The following is a 20,511-nucleotide window of genomic DNA, read 5'->3' as shown; positions in this document are numbered from 1 at the left end:
GCGAATATCTAAATATTTCAAACAGCAAATTGAAAATACTCTTATCGAATGGACCACATTTTCAATATTATTCGGAACAAACTGAATATGTTCTCAACTTTTCGAATACGTATTGAAAATGGCACACAGTTCAAAAAGAGCCGACTGTAGTTTTCAATGACTGTTTCAAAAATAGGGCCCATGAAGACTATGCGTAAGTAAGCGCACAATCAAGGGTTCAGTGCAGCAATGCGGTTCATTCATATGGTAGCATTCATATAAGACTGGACAGCACGACACAACTCAGAAAAGTTCAGCAAATCCTACCATCCCGATGCTTACTCGCAGTGGCCATGGCCGATACATAGCTGCCACCAGTTTCTTTTCTATCGTCATCAGTAACAAAAGGTAAGTTTCCTTTACATGCAACATGACAGTCACACAGTTCACAGTCACACTTCGAGTTCCAAACAGGTATACAGTATAACACAGCACCAGCGCTGATGCTGCAACGTTTCACGTGACTGCTCTTTTTGTACAAATATTCACACAAGCAGGAGACACAATCGAGAATAGACATATTAAAGCTGGATATTTAGAATTATTGGTTACAAAAGACGGACAGAGTATTCCCTTGAAAATTCCCTATAAAAATATACGGATGCCACCCCCTATACTGAACATAAATTTAGCCAGTCATTAGATATAGCAAACTATGCACTGTGGCCCTGTACGTGGCACTTCTACTAACAGTGCTTTTCGATCTCTTTCCGCGTGTGGAGATGGGCCTACTCTACAGCCTTAGACACCTGCTGGCAGTATTAGCACTGCTAAACTATTTTAACGTGTTCACTGTGACGTAGGTCAACAGTGGGTCATGTAACTGATTCATGCTCTGTGGCCAAAGCTACCTGGTCACAAAATGAAGAAATGGGGCAGGCTTTAGTGTGCGGTCTTCAGTCTTAGACCTAGCAATAAATCCTGCCCCATTACTTCAACGTGTGAACCAGTATTCATGGTCTCAGGGCATGAATAAATGACACGACCCACCAGTGAAGAGACTTCACAAAAAATTTGTTTCCGCTGCTTCCACTAGTAGCGCAGTATTTGTGACTACACAGCACGATTAAACGATCTGAACCACGCCACACTGAACATGTTAAAGGGCCACTGTCCACCCTCCGGTTGAAAATATTGCTACGAAGATGACGAAGCGGGCAAAGGTGCGGGCGGAGCGCTCGCGCCAGGCCCGCTGGCCATTAAAGCATATTTCGTCGTCATGTCATCACGTCGTTCTGTTTCTGTTGTGTCGCCGTGTTCCATCGCTTGTCATACCACCACGTAACATTTGGTTGGAGGTGCGGTTCATCCCCATCCTCGCTGTGCCCCGTCGAAGCCAACCGTACGCCGGGTCCATCGGCCGAGAGCCCGTGGAGATCGCCGCCCAGCTTTACCCCAGCCCTTTGTGACAGACCCTACCAGCCGCTCACCCCAGCCCCGTCTCCAGCCCTGACCACAACACACGACGACCAGGAAGAGCCCAAAACCGACCCGACCGACCCCACGACGAAGCGACCTCACGACCACTAGAACGAAGACAGCACCGCCCCGCCCAAGCCGTTCGGCGTGTCCATGAGCCTTGGCCTTCGGCAAACGATGAAGGCTGGACCTGATGCTCCGGGGCAAGCATTCATCGCATCTTCCCATTCATTGTGGTGCCCAGCGTTTTATGTCCTAATCGTGTGTCTGTGTTCATTGTCGCTTCATGCATTGGACTTCTAGCAATCGGTCGGGACGATCGCTCGGTGGCCCCGAGTAATGCTACAAAGATGACGAAGCGGGCAGTGGTGCGGAGTAGAGCGCTCGCGCCAGGCCCGCTGGCCATTAAAGCATATTTCATCGTCATGTCATCACGTCGTTCTGTTTCTGTTGTGTCGCCGTGTTCCATCGCTTGTCATGCCACCACGTAACAATATTTTCTTACTCGGTGAATGTGAGACTTCGCCCCAGAACGCAAGGCCGCAAAATGTTTTGAAAAGAGTAATTAATAATGCAGTTATAGTCCCCGCAATCACCCAATTCTGTCGTGTTTCTCACCTCCTGTTCCCTCGCAAAGGCATTTCACTTTCCTGCCCGGTCGTCTAGCCTCCGCAAGCCAAATTCCCCTTTTTCCTCCGCGTTTGGCAGGAGGAGGGGCATTGTACTCTGCGTGCGCAAAAAAACAGGCGAAGGAGCGCGCGCCGCTGCATTCAGTCTGGCCATGGCAAGAAAAAGCGCGCCGCAAGCGGCAAACACAATTAGTCGTGCACGCCCATCCTTCACCCGTCAGTCAGTGAGACAGACAAATGGATGTGGTCGTTCTGACGTCAGTCTAGCGACCCAACGGGGCAGCGTAGATAACGGGGAAGCTGGTTTCTAGAAGGAGACGATGACAGAGCTTTGATTTGTATTTTTGCTGCTTTGTGGCATGCGTATCGCTGCAGCATTTTGCATAGACTATCTCCGGTACCTGATCGAAGCATTGGGCTCCTTTGCTTAAAAGGTCATACCCTGGACAGTGGCCCTTTAACGGGCCACTGTCCAGGGTATGACCTTTTAAGCAAAGGAGCCCAGTGTTCCGATCAGGTACTGGAGATAGTCTATGCAAAATGCTACGGTGGCACGCGCGCTGCAAGGCAACGAAAATGCAAATCAAAGCTCTTTCATGTTCTCCTTCGGAAAGCCAGCTTCCCCGTTCCAAACGACGTCCATTGGTCCATCTCGCTGTCTGAGGAGGAAGGATGGGTGTCTACTGCTCGCTGCGCGCTTTTCCCTCGCCACGGCCGGACTGAATCCAGCAGCACGCGCTCCCTCACCCCCCCCCCCCCCCCCCCTTTTTTTCCCCGCACACAGAGTGCCAAGCCACACCTCCCACCAAACGTGGAGGAGGAAAGGGAATTTGACTTGCGGAGGCTAGACGACCGGGCAGGAAAGTGAAAAACCTTTGCGAGGGAACGGGAGGAGAGCAACACGACAGAATTGGGTGATTGCGGTGGTTGTAACTGCGTTATTAGTTACTCTTTTCGAAAACATTTTGCGGCCTTGCGTTCTGGGGCAAAGTCTCACAGTCACCAGGGAAGAAAATATTTTTGACCGGAGGGTGGACAGTGGGCCTTTAAGGGGCAAAAGGAGGTGTGCTTGAAGGTGGCCGTCAATCTCGTGTAGTCATTTTCCACAATACATCGCTGACATGCGGTACAGCTAACCTAACTAAAGCTTAGAGGCAGCCCTAGTCAAGCATGGTTCACTACCAAATGTCTTGAGAACACTAACTGCGCTTAAATTTTAACATCAAGTTATTCTACTTACAGTGTGCTGCTAATAGAATTATATGCCTTAAAACAGGAGTGGCTAGTTCCAAAGAACCATACGCTACAGTGTCAATATGAAGCAGGTGAGACACAAGAATGACTTGCAAGTGGTACACTCCTAACACACTGGCGAGTAGCACATAGCTGTAGGAAATGCAGAACTAGAATGGTTTTAACACCTTCTTCCTAACAGCTTATGAATAAGCTTACCTACTGCCATTTTTTACACACTGAATTATCAATATATCAAACTACATTGTAATCCCTTCTGGATTTTACTAGGTTTAACTATACAAATAAAAACATTTGACTAGTATTCAATTAGTTCTTTAGGTACACTGCGCATATTCAACCGGATTCAAAGCGGTACTGTTTGCACACCTGTAATTATGTTCTCTCAGGATGCAGTCATATGGGCGAGTCCTTCATGTTTCTTTCCTTTTGTCTTTGTTCGTAGTTCACTGCATTCATTTTGGATAATGCTGGCTCCAGTGCTTACTGAATCACCAGGACAGAACATTAAGACGTACTTACACCATATTTGTTTTCTAACAGACAAGAAAGCAGGTACATATAAAAAAAAAAAGAGGACTAGATTCCAATGGCTGCTATCATCCCCATTTCATCTAGCATACTAAAAATGAATGGCCTAAGACTTTTCCATCCGTTTACAGTCCGCAACCATGCTACATCAGCTCCAGTTCCTATAGGTTGTAATAATTTTGTCAGAGTACAGCATTTTTGCCATTTTCATGCAATGACAAAGTTTGGTACCAGCATCCCCTTCACTGATAAGAGAAAGAAATCAGATTTTTTAGGGGGGGGAGCTTACAATGGCTGTGACATACCCTGTCTCAAAAAGGGAGTTTTAGGACCCCATAAAGCCCACCAGAAACAAGTCAATATAAAGTAGTCCTCAGCCAACAACCAACTAAATCAAGAAAACACTATTTTACATTCCCTCTATAACCATAAATCAAGCAGATTTAGCAAGCTAAGCTTATTAGCTTGGGCATAGTCATAAAATGCCAAATAACGCACTGAATACTTTCAAAGTTTACTGGTCTGCCCTGCTGTGGTGGTGCAGTGGTTAGGGCACTCGACTACTGTGCCCAAGGACGCAGGATCGAATCCCAGCCACGACAGCTGCGTTTCGATAGAGACGAAGCGGAGTGGCGATAGTGTGCTGTACGATGTCAGTGCACATTAAAGAAATCCAGGTGGTCGAAATTTTTGGAGTCCTCCACTACGGCGTCTTTCATAGCCTGGGTCGCTTTGAGACGTTGAACCCCATAAACCAAATCAACTAGTTTACTGGTCTGCTCAAAGGGTCATTCAAAAATAACACTGTGTGGATGCTTGGTAGCTCTTCTCGTATTCCGACTGTGCACCAAGCAATGTATAAAAAAAAAATTCTCCCAGACCCATGCAGCAGGACATAAATGCTGTGTTTATGTAGCACAAATAGCTACAATATGCTAAGATATATATAAAGAAAAGCTACGAAATATGAAGTTTAACATCCCAAGGTAATAATCAGGGGTACTGTAGTGGAAGGCTCTGGGATAATCTTGACCACCTCTCTTCAACATGCACTGACATCGCACAGTACACAGGCATCCTGCATTTTGCCTTCATCAAAACTTTTTAAATAAAGAGAGAACCTGTCATCAACATTAAATACAAGTTACTTAAAGAAGCAGTCATGATGCATATACATATTGTAGTCACAATCTTCCCAAATAGACATACAAAACAGCCATTCATTATTTTGATTCTGACAATAAGACTGACAGAGATATAGCACTTTAGAATGACATCACCATCAGTAACCTCCCCCCATATGAATCCCGGCTTCACAAAACCAATAGCCTTTCTTCTTTTCTGTACTTACTTTAACATTTCTTTTAACTGAAGTTTTTAATGACCCTTAATATTACTTGGGAAGACTACAGGTAATCCTCAACAAAAGCCCATATAACATGATATCAACACCATGATAAAATAAAGTGTAGTTACTCACACGCAGATTTGTGACTATGATTTCTGAAATGTTCAGAAATTCAAACTTCTTGATGAAGTCACAATTCATCTGCAACATGACGTAAACCGAATGGTCTACAGACTGCAGTGTCAATGACTCCAAGGCAACACTCTTTGCTGTCCTGAAATAAAAAGCAAAGTAGTAACAAAAAGGCATTATCAGTTTAACACTTCTAATCAAATTCATTCATAGATTTCAAAACTTCTTACCAAAACCTATACAAGCCCAATTTAAATAAAGCATAAAAACCCCTTTGCATGTGGCATACATGAGACAAACCACATGGGGCACTTCAGGATGGTTGTAATTTGTGTAACAGGCACAATGAATGAGGGCAATTAGCATCCACAAAAGCACGGCCATACGGCTACAATATTAGGCTCTACAGCATTTTCAGGTCTTTGCAGCATCAATAAATTCACCAATGCACTAAGAAAATTGCACTTATCTCATGGCAGCACACAGGCAGGCAGATGTTAATCACAGCTATTACCCTCTTAAACATATTTCATGCTCACAGGTCCCCTGTACCTTTCTGTCTAAGCACAAACATGCAAGTAGAGCAGTGATAACTGCACCATGGTTCCTTACTAAAGAAACTGCAAAATTTATGCTGAAAAGTGATGCATACACGTTTTACAGGGCAGGTTGAAAAAAAAATTGAGCTAAAACAGGTAGGCACTCAACCTCTCAACCTACAATATTTTCAGAATGTAGTACCTGCGCCAAGCACATGATCACTGTTAAATTCGACGAGCGCTAATAACGAAGGCAATAACTCAATCATTCAAGTTCTTGGAGCTCATGCTGATGTCGAGCGCCTGGTGACATTTTCAGTTAACGAAATGTTATTACCAAGAGTCCACTGATGTTAACAGTGCGCCTATGAATTAATTTCAGCCGTTGCAATGCGTCAAGTAGTACAAAATTTTGACATCAATGCTGAAAAGTAATCACCAAGAAAATCGCCTCATTTTTCACATTTTGCCATGCAACAGATCAAAGAATTAACAACTGCATGCGATTTCCGTTCGTTTCTTAAATCTGGTACACACAGGCCTCGAGATAAACGACGCTGAATTAGCTTTCACATTCTACCGTAGCGCCGAGGTTACAACGCTACGGCATAGAATGCTAAGGAGCGCTTTCAAAAGCTAGGAATGCAGTTTACAGACAAAACTGCATACAAGCTCAGAGACAAAGCTGCGAAAAATGTGAAACCCAGATTACCCTACAGTGTACATACATAATTTTTTTTTTTTCTAAAAACAGCCATTGCCCAAAAGTAAAACTAGTGCGAAAAACAACATGAAAAGACACTTGGGTATTGCAAACAGAACAAAAGCAAGTCACTAAACCCACCACACACTCACCTGACATCGCCCTTTATGCTGTACCAAAGCTTCAACGGATCACTCGGGGATATTTTCGGCTCCGACATAGCAACGAATGGTAAGCGCACAGCCACTATAATGGGCAACTATCAACTGAAAACGTAAAGTAACCGTTCAGGAACTGCTTACTATGCCTTAAGTGGTTGCTCATGTACAGCATGAAACAATTATACCACCAAGAGGTGCTAAAAAACGTAAATAATTTACATTAAAAGAGCACCGACTTTACCCATGTGCCACAGTTTATTTGTGCTAGCGCCCTCTGGATTTCGCGCCCTGGGAGCAGTCTTAGTGTTTTTGCCGGGTTAAATGAGTGGTTCCAGTAGTGATCTGCGTTCTTTAAGGCAAATACAAGTTGCCCTTTAATGCAGTGACACAATACCTACGATCGGAGGCACTTATAAATGTGTGTCCTTTGTTCTAAAGCGTTTTCGAAGTAAAAGAAATATCGACATTTTGGACGCCGTTGTGGCGTTGTCTTCCCAGCCGAGGGCGTGGTTGCCAGACCTACCAGACCTGTTTTTCATGATGCTAGGCAGCCCGGGCCGTCTCAAAGCTCTTCCCCAAAACCGGCATGCATTTTTCCCTAGACACCACGCTAGTTGTTAAATCTTTGAAGTTTCGACGTCTTATTTTGCAGTGCATTCATTAATGTGCGCTTGCAAGAGAACTCTATACTGCGGTTTGCTTCCGGCAACGAGATCGATAGGCACAGGGAAAAAATAAAATTGCTTGGAAAAGAGCGCCCCTTTTTTTTCTCTACTTCCTCCTTTCTGCTCCCGATCCTCGAACTTTGTGCTAATGGCGCGCAGTTGGTAATTAATAATCTGACGCAGGCTCAGCTATGACATTCGTTATATTACGTCGCAGGGATAAACTTAAAAAAAAAAAACGCAACTATTCATTTAACTTTATTATTTTATTTTTTTATTTATTTTTTTTTTTCATTTTTTTTTTTACATCATGACAGCATCAAGATCGACCATCTCGAACCCTAGAACAACCACTAGAACGCCAATACCAACCGAAAGTCTTCTGTTTTGTTTTTTAATCTCTGTGCGAACAGGGCCTTTTGAGTTTTTGTTTTCTCTTGCGTGCGAGCGAGCGCGCACGTTACCATGCAATCGAAAGCAGCAAATATTTCGTCTAGCTTTTGGGCGCATATCTTGACGATAAAGGTACTTGGACATTGTGGCATGACGACCACGAGATGTCTCCAGTACGTTTTGGCAAAAGATCTATCAGACATTTAGGCCGCATCTCCTATAAACATCTTCAAGTTGAACAGCTGCGTGGCACCGAACCTTTCACTTTGGATTGAAGTTATTTTAATGCTGAAATTAACAAATACTTTTATATGTTGTGTCACAAAGATTAGTCTAACATTCATAGTAAATATTGATGCTTTCCATTCTATATGTTGTATATAATATAACATATTTTACTACTCGTACTAACCATTTGTTTTAATGTTGTGTATTATATGTTAATATATAATACGTTAATTACAACGATAAAACAACGCAGAAAATATATTTCAAGCATTAGTCCCAGCTATAAAGCGTATCCCACTGTTCTTACAGTAAGCATATGCAGTTCTTTGGATTTTTTTTTTCGCTCGCCTTAGGTCGTGTTGTGCATCTCAATATCTTCGCTGAGGCGAACAACATAAATTGGCTGTGGCATTGTAGAACTCAGATGCTGCCCTCATCATTGGTGCTTTCAAAGTGTCAAGCTGCATGTGCCTACTGCTCTTGCGATGAAGATTATCCATATTAAAACTATTTCTTTAGTGTTTAGTGAGGCTAAGTCAAGGTTATTCTAACGTTTATTTACAACCTTCGGAAACCTTTACAAATACATTAAGTGCCCCGCCGTGATGGGGCAGTGGTTAGGGCGCTCGACTATATGTGCCCAAGGATGCGGGATCGAATCCTGGCCGCGGCGGCCGCTCCGTACGGCGTCTCTCATGGCATAAATACATTAAGTACAATGCACCATTGTACAAAAAATAACCTTACCGTAACGTTTTGGGGCTGCTAATGCAATACAAATCTGCACGAAAGGGGCAACAAGTATCATGTGATAAGCATGTACTAATTCCATCTTTCTAAACAGTAGTGACTATGTAAGCAGCCTAGTGGGGCATGCGTTGAGGGCGATACAGGAATGCACGCATTTAAGGTCAGTAACACCGTGATTACGCACCGTCATTAGCGCACGGTGCGGTAGCACGTCTCTAATAAGCGTGTTTATCTAAACAAGCTTTTCGATGTTTATAATGTTTTGTGCTGTACAATTGATGTGGCATGCATTTCATGTTCTCACCTCTAAACATGATTACTATATTTTTCTACTAGAAAAACAGCGCTACTTTGTTACCTTCAAAAATGTACCAAAATATGCGTCGCGTAGACGTCTGCATAGCGGCGTTTCCCAGAACGGGCAAGTATGGTCGTATTCAACTTAGATATTTAGTAAAAGGGGGTATTTAGCTCCAGAAACCCATTTACTTCCGCTTTATTGATTATGCGAAAGCGTTTGACTGCGTAGAGCACAACAGATTGTGGCAAGCTCTCCAAGAGATGGGAGTTCCAATTCACCTCATCTGTCTCCTCAGGAACCTTATTAAGGACAAGAGGCCACAGTCAGAACTGGGCATGGTCTTACTGATTGGTTTCCGATTAAGAAAGGAGTGAGGCAAGGCTGCATACTGTCGCCCTGCCTGTTTAACCTATATGCTGAGTGCATCATGAAGAAGGCCAGTCTGGACGAGTCTTCAGCTGGAGTGAAGATTGCTGGTAAACGTATCAACAACCTTAGATATGCGGATGATACCACTTTAATGGCAGAAAGTGAAGTAGAACTCAAGAAACTTCTGATGCGCGTACAAGAAGAGAGTGAGAAGTTTGGGCTTAAACTGAACATTAAAAAGACAAAGATCATGGCGTCTTGCCCTATCAAGTCCTGGAGCATTAAGGGACAAGAAGTGGAAGCTGTGACAGATTTTCTCTTCTTGGGCTCCAAGATTACCCCGGAAGGAGACTGCAGCCATGAAATTAGGAGACGCCTAGCTGCTTCTGGGAAAGAGACCCATGGCTAGCCTTGACCGCCTAGTAAAGAGCAGAGACATTACACTGCCAATCAAGATCCTTATAACTCGCGCTATGGTATTTCCAGTTGTGATGTATGGATGCTAGAGTTGGACTGTGAAGAAGGCTGACCGCCTAAGAATTGACGCGTTTGAATTGTGGTGCTGCCGGAGACTCTTGAGAGTTCCTTGTACGGCCAGAAGATCAAATCAGTCGATATTGTCGACCATAAACCCTGACTGCTCATTGGAAGGTCAAATTCTAAAGTTGAAGCTCAGCTACTTTGGTAATCTGATGAGAAGAGAGGAGTCGCTGGAGAAAGCTTTGATGTTGAGAAAGGTTGAGGGTTACCGGAGAAGGGGTAGGCCACGAATGCGATGGTTAGATGGCATCCTCGAGGCGTTGCAGATGAAGTTATGTGATGTTAGGAAGATAGTGAGAGACCGGAAAGTTTAGTTTAGTTTAGTGGGGTTTAACGTCCCAAAGCAACTCAGGCTATGAGAGACGCCGTAGTGGAGGACTCCGGAAATTTCGACCACCTGGGGTTCTTTAACGTGCACTGACATCGCACAGCACACGGGCGCCTTGCTTTTCGCCTCCATCGAAAAGCTGCCGCCGAGCATGGCGTGATACGGTCCATAGGGTCACGAAGAGTCGGATACGACTGAACTGAACTGATGTTTGGTTTGGTTTGTGGGGTTTAACGTACCAAAGCGACTCAGGCTGTGAGAGACGCCGTAGTGGAGGGCTCTAGAAATTTAGGCCACCTGGGTGTCTTTAATGCGCACTGACATCACACAGCAAACGGGCGCCTTCTTTTTCGTCTCCGTCGAAAAGCGGCCGCCGCGGCCAGGATTCGATCCCGCATTCTTGGGTACAATAGTCAAGCGCCCTAACCACTGCCCCAATGCGGCGTCAAATATTTGTATGTCCGCTTCGTGTAAGTGTTCACCGAGGTATGAGGATGATACTGCACTTTTCTTTCCCCAAAGACAAACAATGACTTGTAGTTCTGCTTAATTAATTCTGTTAACAAGCTAGGTTTCAACATCTCAAAGCATAATACAGTGGCGCATTTTAAACTCTGCGTGAATTGGACACCTGAGTCTTGCCGAACAGGAAGCGAAGAAGATAGAGGTACCCTAGTGGCGGGCTGCGAAATAATTTCCACCAGTTAGAGACTTTTACGTGCACTCGCATCACTGTGGCAGTTTCTCAATGCTTAAACCGCTATGAAAAGCCATGGCAGTGTTTCGCACGATTTAATTGGTTTTAGAGTTGGACTCTACCTAATTTTTCTGTTAGAGATTGTACATGGTGTATATTGTATGGGGGTTACTCTTGTAATAACGTACCAAAGTGGAATAGACGCGGAAGTCGCGCTCTAGCCCCAGCGTGCCAGCCCTAACAGACAGAACCCGCGGTGCGAGAAGTCGCCACTGAGTCGGGTTCGGGCCAGAGGGGACAAACATGAGTTGCATACTCGAAGCAGGCTTTATTCTGCCCGAGTACACGGCAAAGCACAGCACTCAAGAAAAATATTAAATAGCACTGCAGAATCTACATTGCAGTAATGCGAAAGCACGGAGCTGCTGTTGCTTGCTTCTGATTGATTCTAGTTGCTTAATTAACTTCTTGTTTACCCATTTTAGTCTTTGGTACTTTCAAATTACTCGCAAATCCCTTCCTATGCCCTTTTTCGGCTCTACTTCCGGTTGCGTGACGTCACATCCTTGACATCACATTAATTCACTTGTTTACCAATTTTAGTCTTTGGCACTTTCAAATTGCGCGCCAATCCCATCCTATGCTCTTTTTCGGCTCTACTTCCGATTGCGTGACGTCACATCCTTGCCGTCACTCTAATTGACTGACTTAATTAACTATTTTAGTCTTTGGTACTTTCAAATTACACGCCAATCCCTTCCTATGCCCTTTTTTGGCTCGACTTCAGGTTGCGTGACGTCACATACTTGACGTCACCTTAACTGACTGACTTAATTAACTATCTTAGTATTTGATATACATTCAAATGTGGCAGCGAGCCATTGGCTAATGAGACCACTTCCGCCTTTACTTTTACATTTTTCACCTTTAATTAGTTACTTAATTATCTTATTGGCCTAATTATTTTATCGGACACAACACTGTGTCGCCCATTAACGACTGACACCACTAATTAACCTCTACCACTTTTCAATTACAACTGCTGCGGACACGATTTTGCGGACACGTCCTGTGGACGCGGTCTGCGGACAGAAATCTGTAAAACCGCCGTAGTGAGGAAACGTCTCGCAGCGTACGGGGGTGAAATAAAAACCACCGAAAGGGAGAAGCACAAGCGACAAGGGTCAGAGGAGCCATACGCATCAGCGAGCCGTTCGCAGGCTTTCAGCTGATGGGCAACGAAAGACCGCTGTCCCCAAATGCCGAGCGTGGGCAGCAGCTTCTTCGCGCTCACGGCCCGCAGCGGTAAGTGCGTACGATGACCGGGCGATTCGGCAGTCTCCCCGGCGGAAAGTCTGAACCGCACGCGTGCGCGATCAACATATCAACATTCAGCCGCTGAGACCAGAGAGAATCACGAGAGGCGCGTTCCTCTCAGGACCGTCTCCAGGCACCGTGGCTCCAGGTTACCCCGGGAGGAAAAAGGGAAAAACGCGGCGGTGTCGCTGCGGGAGACTTGGAGGCGGAGAGGGGGGGCGGGGCACCCAGTGTACCCTCCTCTCACCATCTTCCCTAGCAGCGCGTGCGTAAACCTGCGTGATAATTAAGCGCTGCCGTTATACTGGGACAGGAGATGCATGTGTAGATAACAGTAATATATAGTATCCAATTCAAATTGAAAAGCGGGGATTGCCGACGCATTCTGATTGTTGCCGACAGAGAACCCGCTGTATGAATCATCCTTAGCTTGTGCCTAAAGGTGCGCTTCCTAATATAACCTCAGAGTTTGCAGAGCGCAATAACTTTAGATCCATGAGTACCTTCTTCAGCAAACGGAAGAACCGGAAATGGACATGGAAAGGTCCTAACGTGGGAGACTATAAATGAAATTGGCTTCATACTGTGATCAACCCCCGCCATTATGCAAGATGTAGAGGCAACCGGGAAAGTGCGATGCAGTGACCACAAGATGGTGAGGTCCCGAATTAGCCTAAATCTGAAGAAGGAACGCAACAGATTAGTAAGAAAGAAACCCATCAACGAATTAGCGGTGAGAAGGAGGGCAGACGAAGAGTTCAGGATCTTGCTACAGAATAGATATTCAGCTCTAACCCAGGACGGGGATATTACTCTAGAAGTAATGAACAATAATTTCAGAGATATCATTACTGAGTGCGCTATAGAAGTAGGCGGTAGGATAGTAAGAGAAGATACCGGTAAGCTGTCTAAGGAGATGAAAGATTTGATTAAGAAACTCCAGAGTATGAAACAGACCAGATAGAATTGGCCGAGATATCAAAGCTAAACAATAAGCGCAAGGTGGCCGATATAAGGAAGTATAACATGGATAAAATTGAGCATGCTGTAAAGAACGGGGGAAGCTTTAAAGCGGTAAAGAAGAAATTGGGCATAGGCAAAACCCAGATGTATGCGATAAGGGACAAGGCGGGCAACGTCATCACGAATATGGACAAGATAGTCAAAGTAGCCGAGGAGTTTTATACAGATTTCTACAGTTGCCAAAGTAGTCAGGACCGTAGTGAGATTGGCGGTAGGGAAAAACAGTCAGACGTTCCACCAGTGATGAAGGACGAGGTCAAGAAAGCACTAGAAACTATGAAAAGGGGGAAATCAGCTGGAGAGGATCAGATAACTACAAATTTGTTGAAGGACGGTGGGGATATCGTGCTAAAAAAACTGGCCACCCTGTATACGCAGTGCCTGGTGTCATCGGCGGTACCGGAACCATGGAAGAATGCAAACATTATCCTCATTCATAAGAAAGGGGACTCTAAAGACCTTAAAAATTACAGACCAACCAGCTTATTGTCTGTTAAGCATAAGGTATTTACTAAGGTAATCGCTAATAGAATCAGGACAACCTTATACTGCAATCAAGCAAAGGATCAAGCAGGTTTTCGGAAACGGTACTCTACTATCGATCATATCCATACCATCAACCAGGTGATAGAAAAATGCTCGGAATATAACCAGCCCTTATACATAGCATTCATTGATTACGAAAAAGCATTTGACTCAGTTGAAACCTCGGTGGTGATGCAGGCATTGCGAAATCAGGGGCTAGACGAGCCGTACGTGAAAGCGCTGGAAGATATATATAGGGGCTGCACAGCAACCATAGTTCTGCATAAAGAAATTAACAAAATTCTCATAATGAAAAGAATTAGACAAGAAGACACAATCTCCCCAGTACTATTCACAGCTTGCTTAGAGGAAGTATTCAGAGACTTGGAATGGGAGCAGTTAGGGATAAGGGTAGATGGGGAATACCTCAGTAATTTGCGATTTGCTGATGACATTGCCTTGCTAAGCAACTCTGGGGATTAACTGCAAATAATGGTTGATGACCTAGACAGAAAAAGTAGAAAGGTAGGCTTGAAAATCAATATACAGAAGACTAAGGTATTGTTAACAGCCTCGGGAAGGAACAGCAGTTTACATTAGGTAGCGAAGTATTGGAAGTAGTAGAGGAATATGTCTACTTAGGACAGGTAGTAACCGCAGATCCGAACCATTAAAAGGAAATAACAATAAAAATAAGATTGGGATGGAGCGCATTTGGCAAGCACTCGCAAATTATGACTAGCAGCTTACCGGTATCGCTTAAGAGTAAAGGATACAATAGTTGCATCTTACCTGTACTCACCTATCGGGCTGAAACGTAGGCCAACCAAGAGGGTTCTACTTAAGTTGAGGACAACCCAAAGGGCTATGGAACGAAAAATGGTAGGGGTGACATTAAGAGATAGGAAGCATGCAGAGTGGGTCAGAGAAATAACTCAAGTTACCGACATTCTAGTAGAAATTAAGAAGAAATGGACATGGGCAGGACATCTAGTGCGGAGAGAGGATAACCGATGGTCGCTTAGGGTAACAAAGTGGATACCAAGGGAAGGAAAGCGTAGCAGGGGGTGGCAGAAAGTGAGGTGGGCGGATGAGGTTAAGAAGTTCGCAGGGGTCAAGTGGATGCAGCTAGCACAGAACCTGGTTAATTGGAGAAATATGGGAGATACCTTCGCCCTGCAGTGGGTATAGTCAGGCTGATGATGATGATGATTCTGTCACGAGCATTTTTTCGCGTTTCGTCGCTATTTCCGTCGAACTCTTGGTATAGTTGATGGTCATGTGGTGGTCAGGAAGGTATTAACAAAGTTCTATGTGCAGCGTGCACGCACGCTCGTGCGGTGTCTGGCGGTGCCGTGACACCCTCTCCGACAGCGCGGCCCCGGTCGTACGTCCTGCGCATATCCAGCTCGGATATGTTCAGGATTTCGGTTTTAAGTGGTGACACAAATGTATGTGTGGAGTGATGTTGCAAGTTTCTGGCGGTGCCGTGACATTCTCCGTGACAATGCGGCCCCGGTCGTACGTCCTGCGCATCTATAAGTGCGGCACGAATGTTCACCTGTGCGAGGACATAATCCAAAGGTTCATCAAGCATGAGCTCGGATGTGTTCAGGATTTTGGTTTAAGTGGTGACACAAATGTATTTGTGCAGTGGTCATAAGTTTCGTATTTGGGGCGAAGGGAGCAGTGCATGTCTCATTCTTTGTTGGGTTCGTTTGAACCCCTTCAATTCATGTCACATGTAGTCCATAGCATCGACGTACTGAAAACACTACGAAGTATCCATAATTATCGTGAGGGCTCTATAAAAAGTTTGTAATGCATCCGAAACACAGCATATCACGCGAGACAGCGAAGAGGGAGATGAAATGGAGCCTCGCTGGCACTTGGGAGCGGTCCTAACCACTGTCTTCAATCACCGACCGCCCTGAACGTCAAATAAACACCTTACACTTGGTGGATGTGATACGTTCTCAGATCTTTGTTTATAGAGGAGGCGTTGTTACTATGACTGATGTGGTCCCCATAATGAAATATTCTCGAAAGAACGCCCTCAGGTTCCTTAGGTGTTTTCTGACCAAAATTGGCATATAATTGTGTCCTTTCGAGAATTAAGTAATTAGGTCGTCAATGCATTAACTATAGGTGTCAGATATAACACGTACGCGAGTGTACATACTCGTACGTCTGTCATCTATGCCAAACGCATACGTCATGGTGCACCCAGACATGTCGACGACGTACCTCGCGACCGAAAAACTTCAAGATTTCAAACACCATAGTATCCACCTATTTGTCCGCTGTAACGGTCTAATGCTATTTTTGCCTCCACACGTGCAAACTTTATCTCAGCTTACCCTCGCCGTCGGCCAATCGAGACAGTGCGTTACGTTGCTCGGAAGACCAGTTGTCTAATCCCACTGCTGACAGACGTCTACTTCAGCCGAGAAAAGACGATGGCCGAGCAAATAATAGTATCTTCATAAAAAATATATGTAATTTCATGCAGAGAAGGGAAATGATGAACTTTTGCAGAATTTGAAGCGGCTTAGCTAGAAATGTAACTAAGTCAGATCCTTTCTTTATTGTTTTGCCCATATTTACAACGCAAGCAGTCAAGGAGCTACATGGTATCGTGGTGCCGGGAATGAATTCATTTTTCACAACGGTTTCCTGTGGCCCATGTGAGGTCACGCCTCGTTGATATTGCTTTGAGAAGATGCATGCGAATGCACAATGAGAAATCACACCGCAGCTCTCTAAGCTCGGGAGGTTGTCGTGAATGTTGGTGGGTGTTCCGAATGTAGGACGTGCGTGCGCAAGCACGTTGTTGTAGCTTCGTCGTTTGATCCTCTATTCATTGAATACAGACACGGCCTGCTCGCTCTTTTTCGCAAACGACGACCTCTCGGCGGCGTGACGTTGGCATCCTGTACTTCCTGATTAATCTGTGTCGAGCAGTTTTTTCTCGAACATCTGTTCATTCGTGCGTATGAAGTTTCAAGAAGGAAGACAATCGAACAGAGGGGAACACACAAGACGTAAGGGGGAGGGGGGGTTAGAAAGCGAAGACCAATGGTTGGGTGGCAGAGAAGGGCAAGGGGCGTTGCCGTTTTACGCAGGTGTAAGCTAACAACTCGCCGACACGTCGTTAACTTGGAAACTATGTGTCGGTACAATGGACGATCAGGGTACGCCAAGCAGGAAAATTACCGAAGCGTGTGTCGCCGCGACGATCCACGCGGAAGCGTTGGACGTGGTGCTTGAGAAATGTGGTGCCACGATTCTGCTTCGCAATGGTGGATAAATCTAAATACGGTACTTGCTTACGGCCATTGTCTCTAAAGCGATAAAATAAAAACCTGGAGATACGTTCGCTCCTGGGAAACGCTCCAGGTAGGGCAAAACAAGCGCGAGAATGGGTTCCAAAACCTATAGCGCTATAGCTAGTCGTGCGAGAATAGCTGATGGTCTTGGTTTGCCGTTCTCAAAAAAAGAAGAAAAAGAAAGACTGTGCGTAGGGAGGTGAGCTTGCTCTGCAAAGTTCGTTGGCTCTAAACTGACGAGAGATGTTCCGCGTTTTTATTGTTCTCTTTATAGAAGGCGCGCGCGATACGGTTGAGTAACCACCAAAGTGGGAAGCAAGGAGCAGCCGCGTTTAAGGAAAGAACGGTGCGTGTGGCTAATGATTTCTGGAGAAGAAAGCCCCCTTCCTTCAACCGGGGCGCGTTCAAACATCTACAAGAGCTATAACCTCAATTATTTCGCTCAATTCAGTTCGCTCTTCGCGCGGGAATGCAAGAAGCTAAAGAACTCGCATGGGTTTCCAATCTGAACTGTTCCCACCTCATTATCTCGCCCCCACCCCTCCCCCCTCAAATTTACTGTGTTAAAAAGAAGTAGAAAAAACTGTCTGCCTTGGGTGTGATTTTTGTTGCGTGCAGAAGTGGGGAAATATTCTGCGTCCTATTCCGCCGCACAAATTGGTTACTAGTACCATGGATAGAGTCTCCATATATTCTTTCTCAAAACACGAGCAGTTGGAAAGGTACCTGGTGTCGTTAAGTAAGGCCAAGCTTCCATGTAAAGGAGGAGGAGGTGGCGGGGAGGGGAAGGGGGGGGGGGGGGCTGCACTTTTGACAGCTTCCTGCGACTTTGTCTCCGAGTTGTTAGAGACAAAAGTGTGTTCTTAAATAGCGAACGGCCACCTAAATAAAAAAAAAAAAAAAAGGCGGGAGAGGAAGAAAACGGAACAACCGCCACAAGTAAACAAAAAAGAAGAATAAATAATGCAATTGGCGATTATCACCTCAATGTCTGTGTGCTGGTTTCCCGGATAACAGCACAGTTTTTGTGCTCGTAATTATTTATTCATTTGGCAGGTGCACAGGAAATACAAAAATGTAGGCCAAACTGTCAGCATCGCCACACACAAAGCGCAACAACAATGTGTACGATAACAATAACAGGGCTTGATTTGCGACAGGTCGAGATCACCGTGGCATGGGATGCGCAGCCAACACTGATACGGACGCTGGTCACGTGATGATGGTAATGAGATACCAGACCACCGGGAGACAAAAATAACCTAAGCAAGGAATGGAGCGTTTCAATGGTAGAAGTATATCGACTTGCGCGTATTTTACACATTCGCTGTCTGCACTTCCTGCTAGTACATTTTGCCTGCTCAGGTATCAATTTTCGTCTAAATCTTTATTAGCATTTCAATGAGAGGAAATATTATAATACACACATGAAAAAAAAAAGGGGGGAACATTATAATACACACATGAAAAAAAAAAAGGGGGGAACAATTTAAATGGCATTTGTGCTTAGCGAATTCCCTAACCTTAGTTAAATAGCTTTACGGGCAGCAAATAATATGGATTAACATTCGCGCATAAAATACGCAACGTGAGTGCAAAGTGTAACAGCGAGCGTCGCACCACGTAAATATTCCTTATATGAAGCGCCACTTAACATAAGTTGCGATCAGTGTGATGAGTGGTCGTAATCTCGCTTTAAAAAATCACTTGGCTTTGTTTGCCATGGCGCTTGAAATTGAAGCCACCCAACGTCATATGCAATGACACTGAGGGCGCAAGAAGTGCCTTTTATGAGAATTTTAATATGGTTAGAAGCTTAGGAAAAAAGAGTTTCCGGTACGCTCAGATACCGTGGGCTTTTTTTTTTTTTTTCCTCTTAGATAACCTTGCTTCATCGGGGAAATAACAAAAATGATTTGAGATAATAGTCAACAAAATTAAGGCATCAGTAGCGTTTACAAAAACGAAAAGAATTGTTAGCTGTCGAGACAGGGCATGATATTTGTCTGCATCGATTCAAAGTGCAGGTATTTGATCATAAGCGGGGTTATAATCGCATTTCACACTAATTCTCCTGTAATTTCAAAAATATAATTGTTATAGAAGGCTGCGACGGAAGGGTTTTCGGAAAATTATATATCCGAGAAAAAACTACATGCTGCGCTTTTTTTTTTCTTATTAACTGACCCACATCAAGAATAACAACGTATCTCGAATTTTCTTCTCCATCCCTCGTCATTGATTCCTCTGTGTTCGAGCAAAATACATTACATACTCCCAAAGCCACACACAGAGACCATTGACAGAGTGCGCACGAGAGTAACAAACACGCAGAATAGTGAATATCACGCTGAGACAAACAGTTCAGCAGCAACTAAAGAACGAAAAGTAGTGCAAGGAAGAAATTAACAGTGAAAGTGTAGTCAAGAGTGGAGGGTAAAAAGCGCTACTAAAACAGACCAAGGTGAGAATTTTCACTGAAATACGCAGCGCATAACTCTTGCACACCCAGAGGTAAGAACACAGAAATAAAAATAACATAATACCATAATGAAAGCCATTTGCAAACTGATGTCCGCAGCTCATTGCAAACATGTAGACGTTTCACTCAACGGGTGATTGGTTCTCACCACAGAGCTACATGGAGAGCTGGTGAATAGAGGGGGGAAAGTGCAGAAGTGAAAGAATCAACGCGCATTGCTGCCGCTTGGCTGCATTTTACAAATACTCGTGCAGCTGAACGGAAGGCGTTTGTCCTTCCGTCGAAGCAGGGTCGCAGGTTATTTGCATAGCGCTACGCCATTAAAACTCTAGCGTCGGACTAGATACAACAGAAAAGGACAAAGGAAACGGTAGTATTAAGCAGCAGGCAAAGGGGACAATCTTCAAAACATCACAAACCGAAGGAGACGTACACAAGCGACAATATATATGAAAGCATACGTAAGAGCCCATGACGTACAGGGTGTGTATACTACATGCTGTATGGCAGATATGTCATGGTCTCAAAGTCAAAAGATAATGACAGATGCAAACAACCACAAACAAGCATATTGGAATTAACGAGATGTCACGTAGAAAGGTATACATTGCTGGGCGAGTTAGTTGTTCATTGTCAGAGAGAGAACGCTAGCAGACGACGGACAAGGAAGAGGAGGACGCACAGCGCATGTGTGTGTCCTCCTCTTCCTTGTCCGTCGTCTGCTAGCGTTCTCTCTCTGTCACGTTGAAAAACTAATCACCGATTAAAAAAAAAAAAAAAAAAAAAAAAAAAAAGTTATAGTCGACGTT

At 44.6% G+C, this 20,511-nt stretch overlaps 1 protein-coding gene across 1 annotated transcript in view; it reads right to left on the bottom strand.

The window, feature by feature from the left end:
- LOC146205683 (uncharacterized) overlaps positions 1–7,234 on the bottom strand; it is a 53,312-nt gene extending 46,078 nt beyond the window's left edge. The window contains exons 1-2 of the mRNA XM_084590346.1: positions 6,747–7,234; positions 5,353–5,494 (exon numbers count right to left, since the gene is read on the bottom strand). Coding sequence (XP_084446472.1) covers positions 5,353–5,494; positions 6,747–6,814 — 210 coding nt within the window. The 5' untranslated portion in view covers positions 6,815–7,234. The remainder of the gene's footprint in view (positions 1–5,352; positions 5,495–6,746) is intronic.
- Positions 7,235–20,511: the final 13,277 nt, after the last annotated feature.

The sequence above is a fragment of the Amblyomma maculatum genome, chromosome 1, assembly GCF_055883805.1.
Source record: "Amblyomma maculatum isolate TAMU_Amacu chromosome 1, ASM5588380v1, whole genome shotgun sequence".
NCBI lineage: Eukaryota > Metazoa > Arthropoda > Arachnida > Ixodida > Ixodidae > Amblyomma > Amblyomma maculatum.
This window is presented reverse-complemented; position numbering and strand designations above follow the sequence as displayed.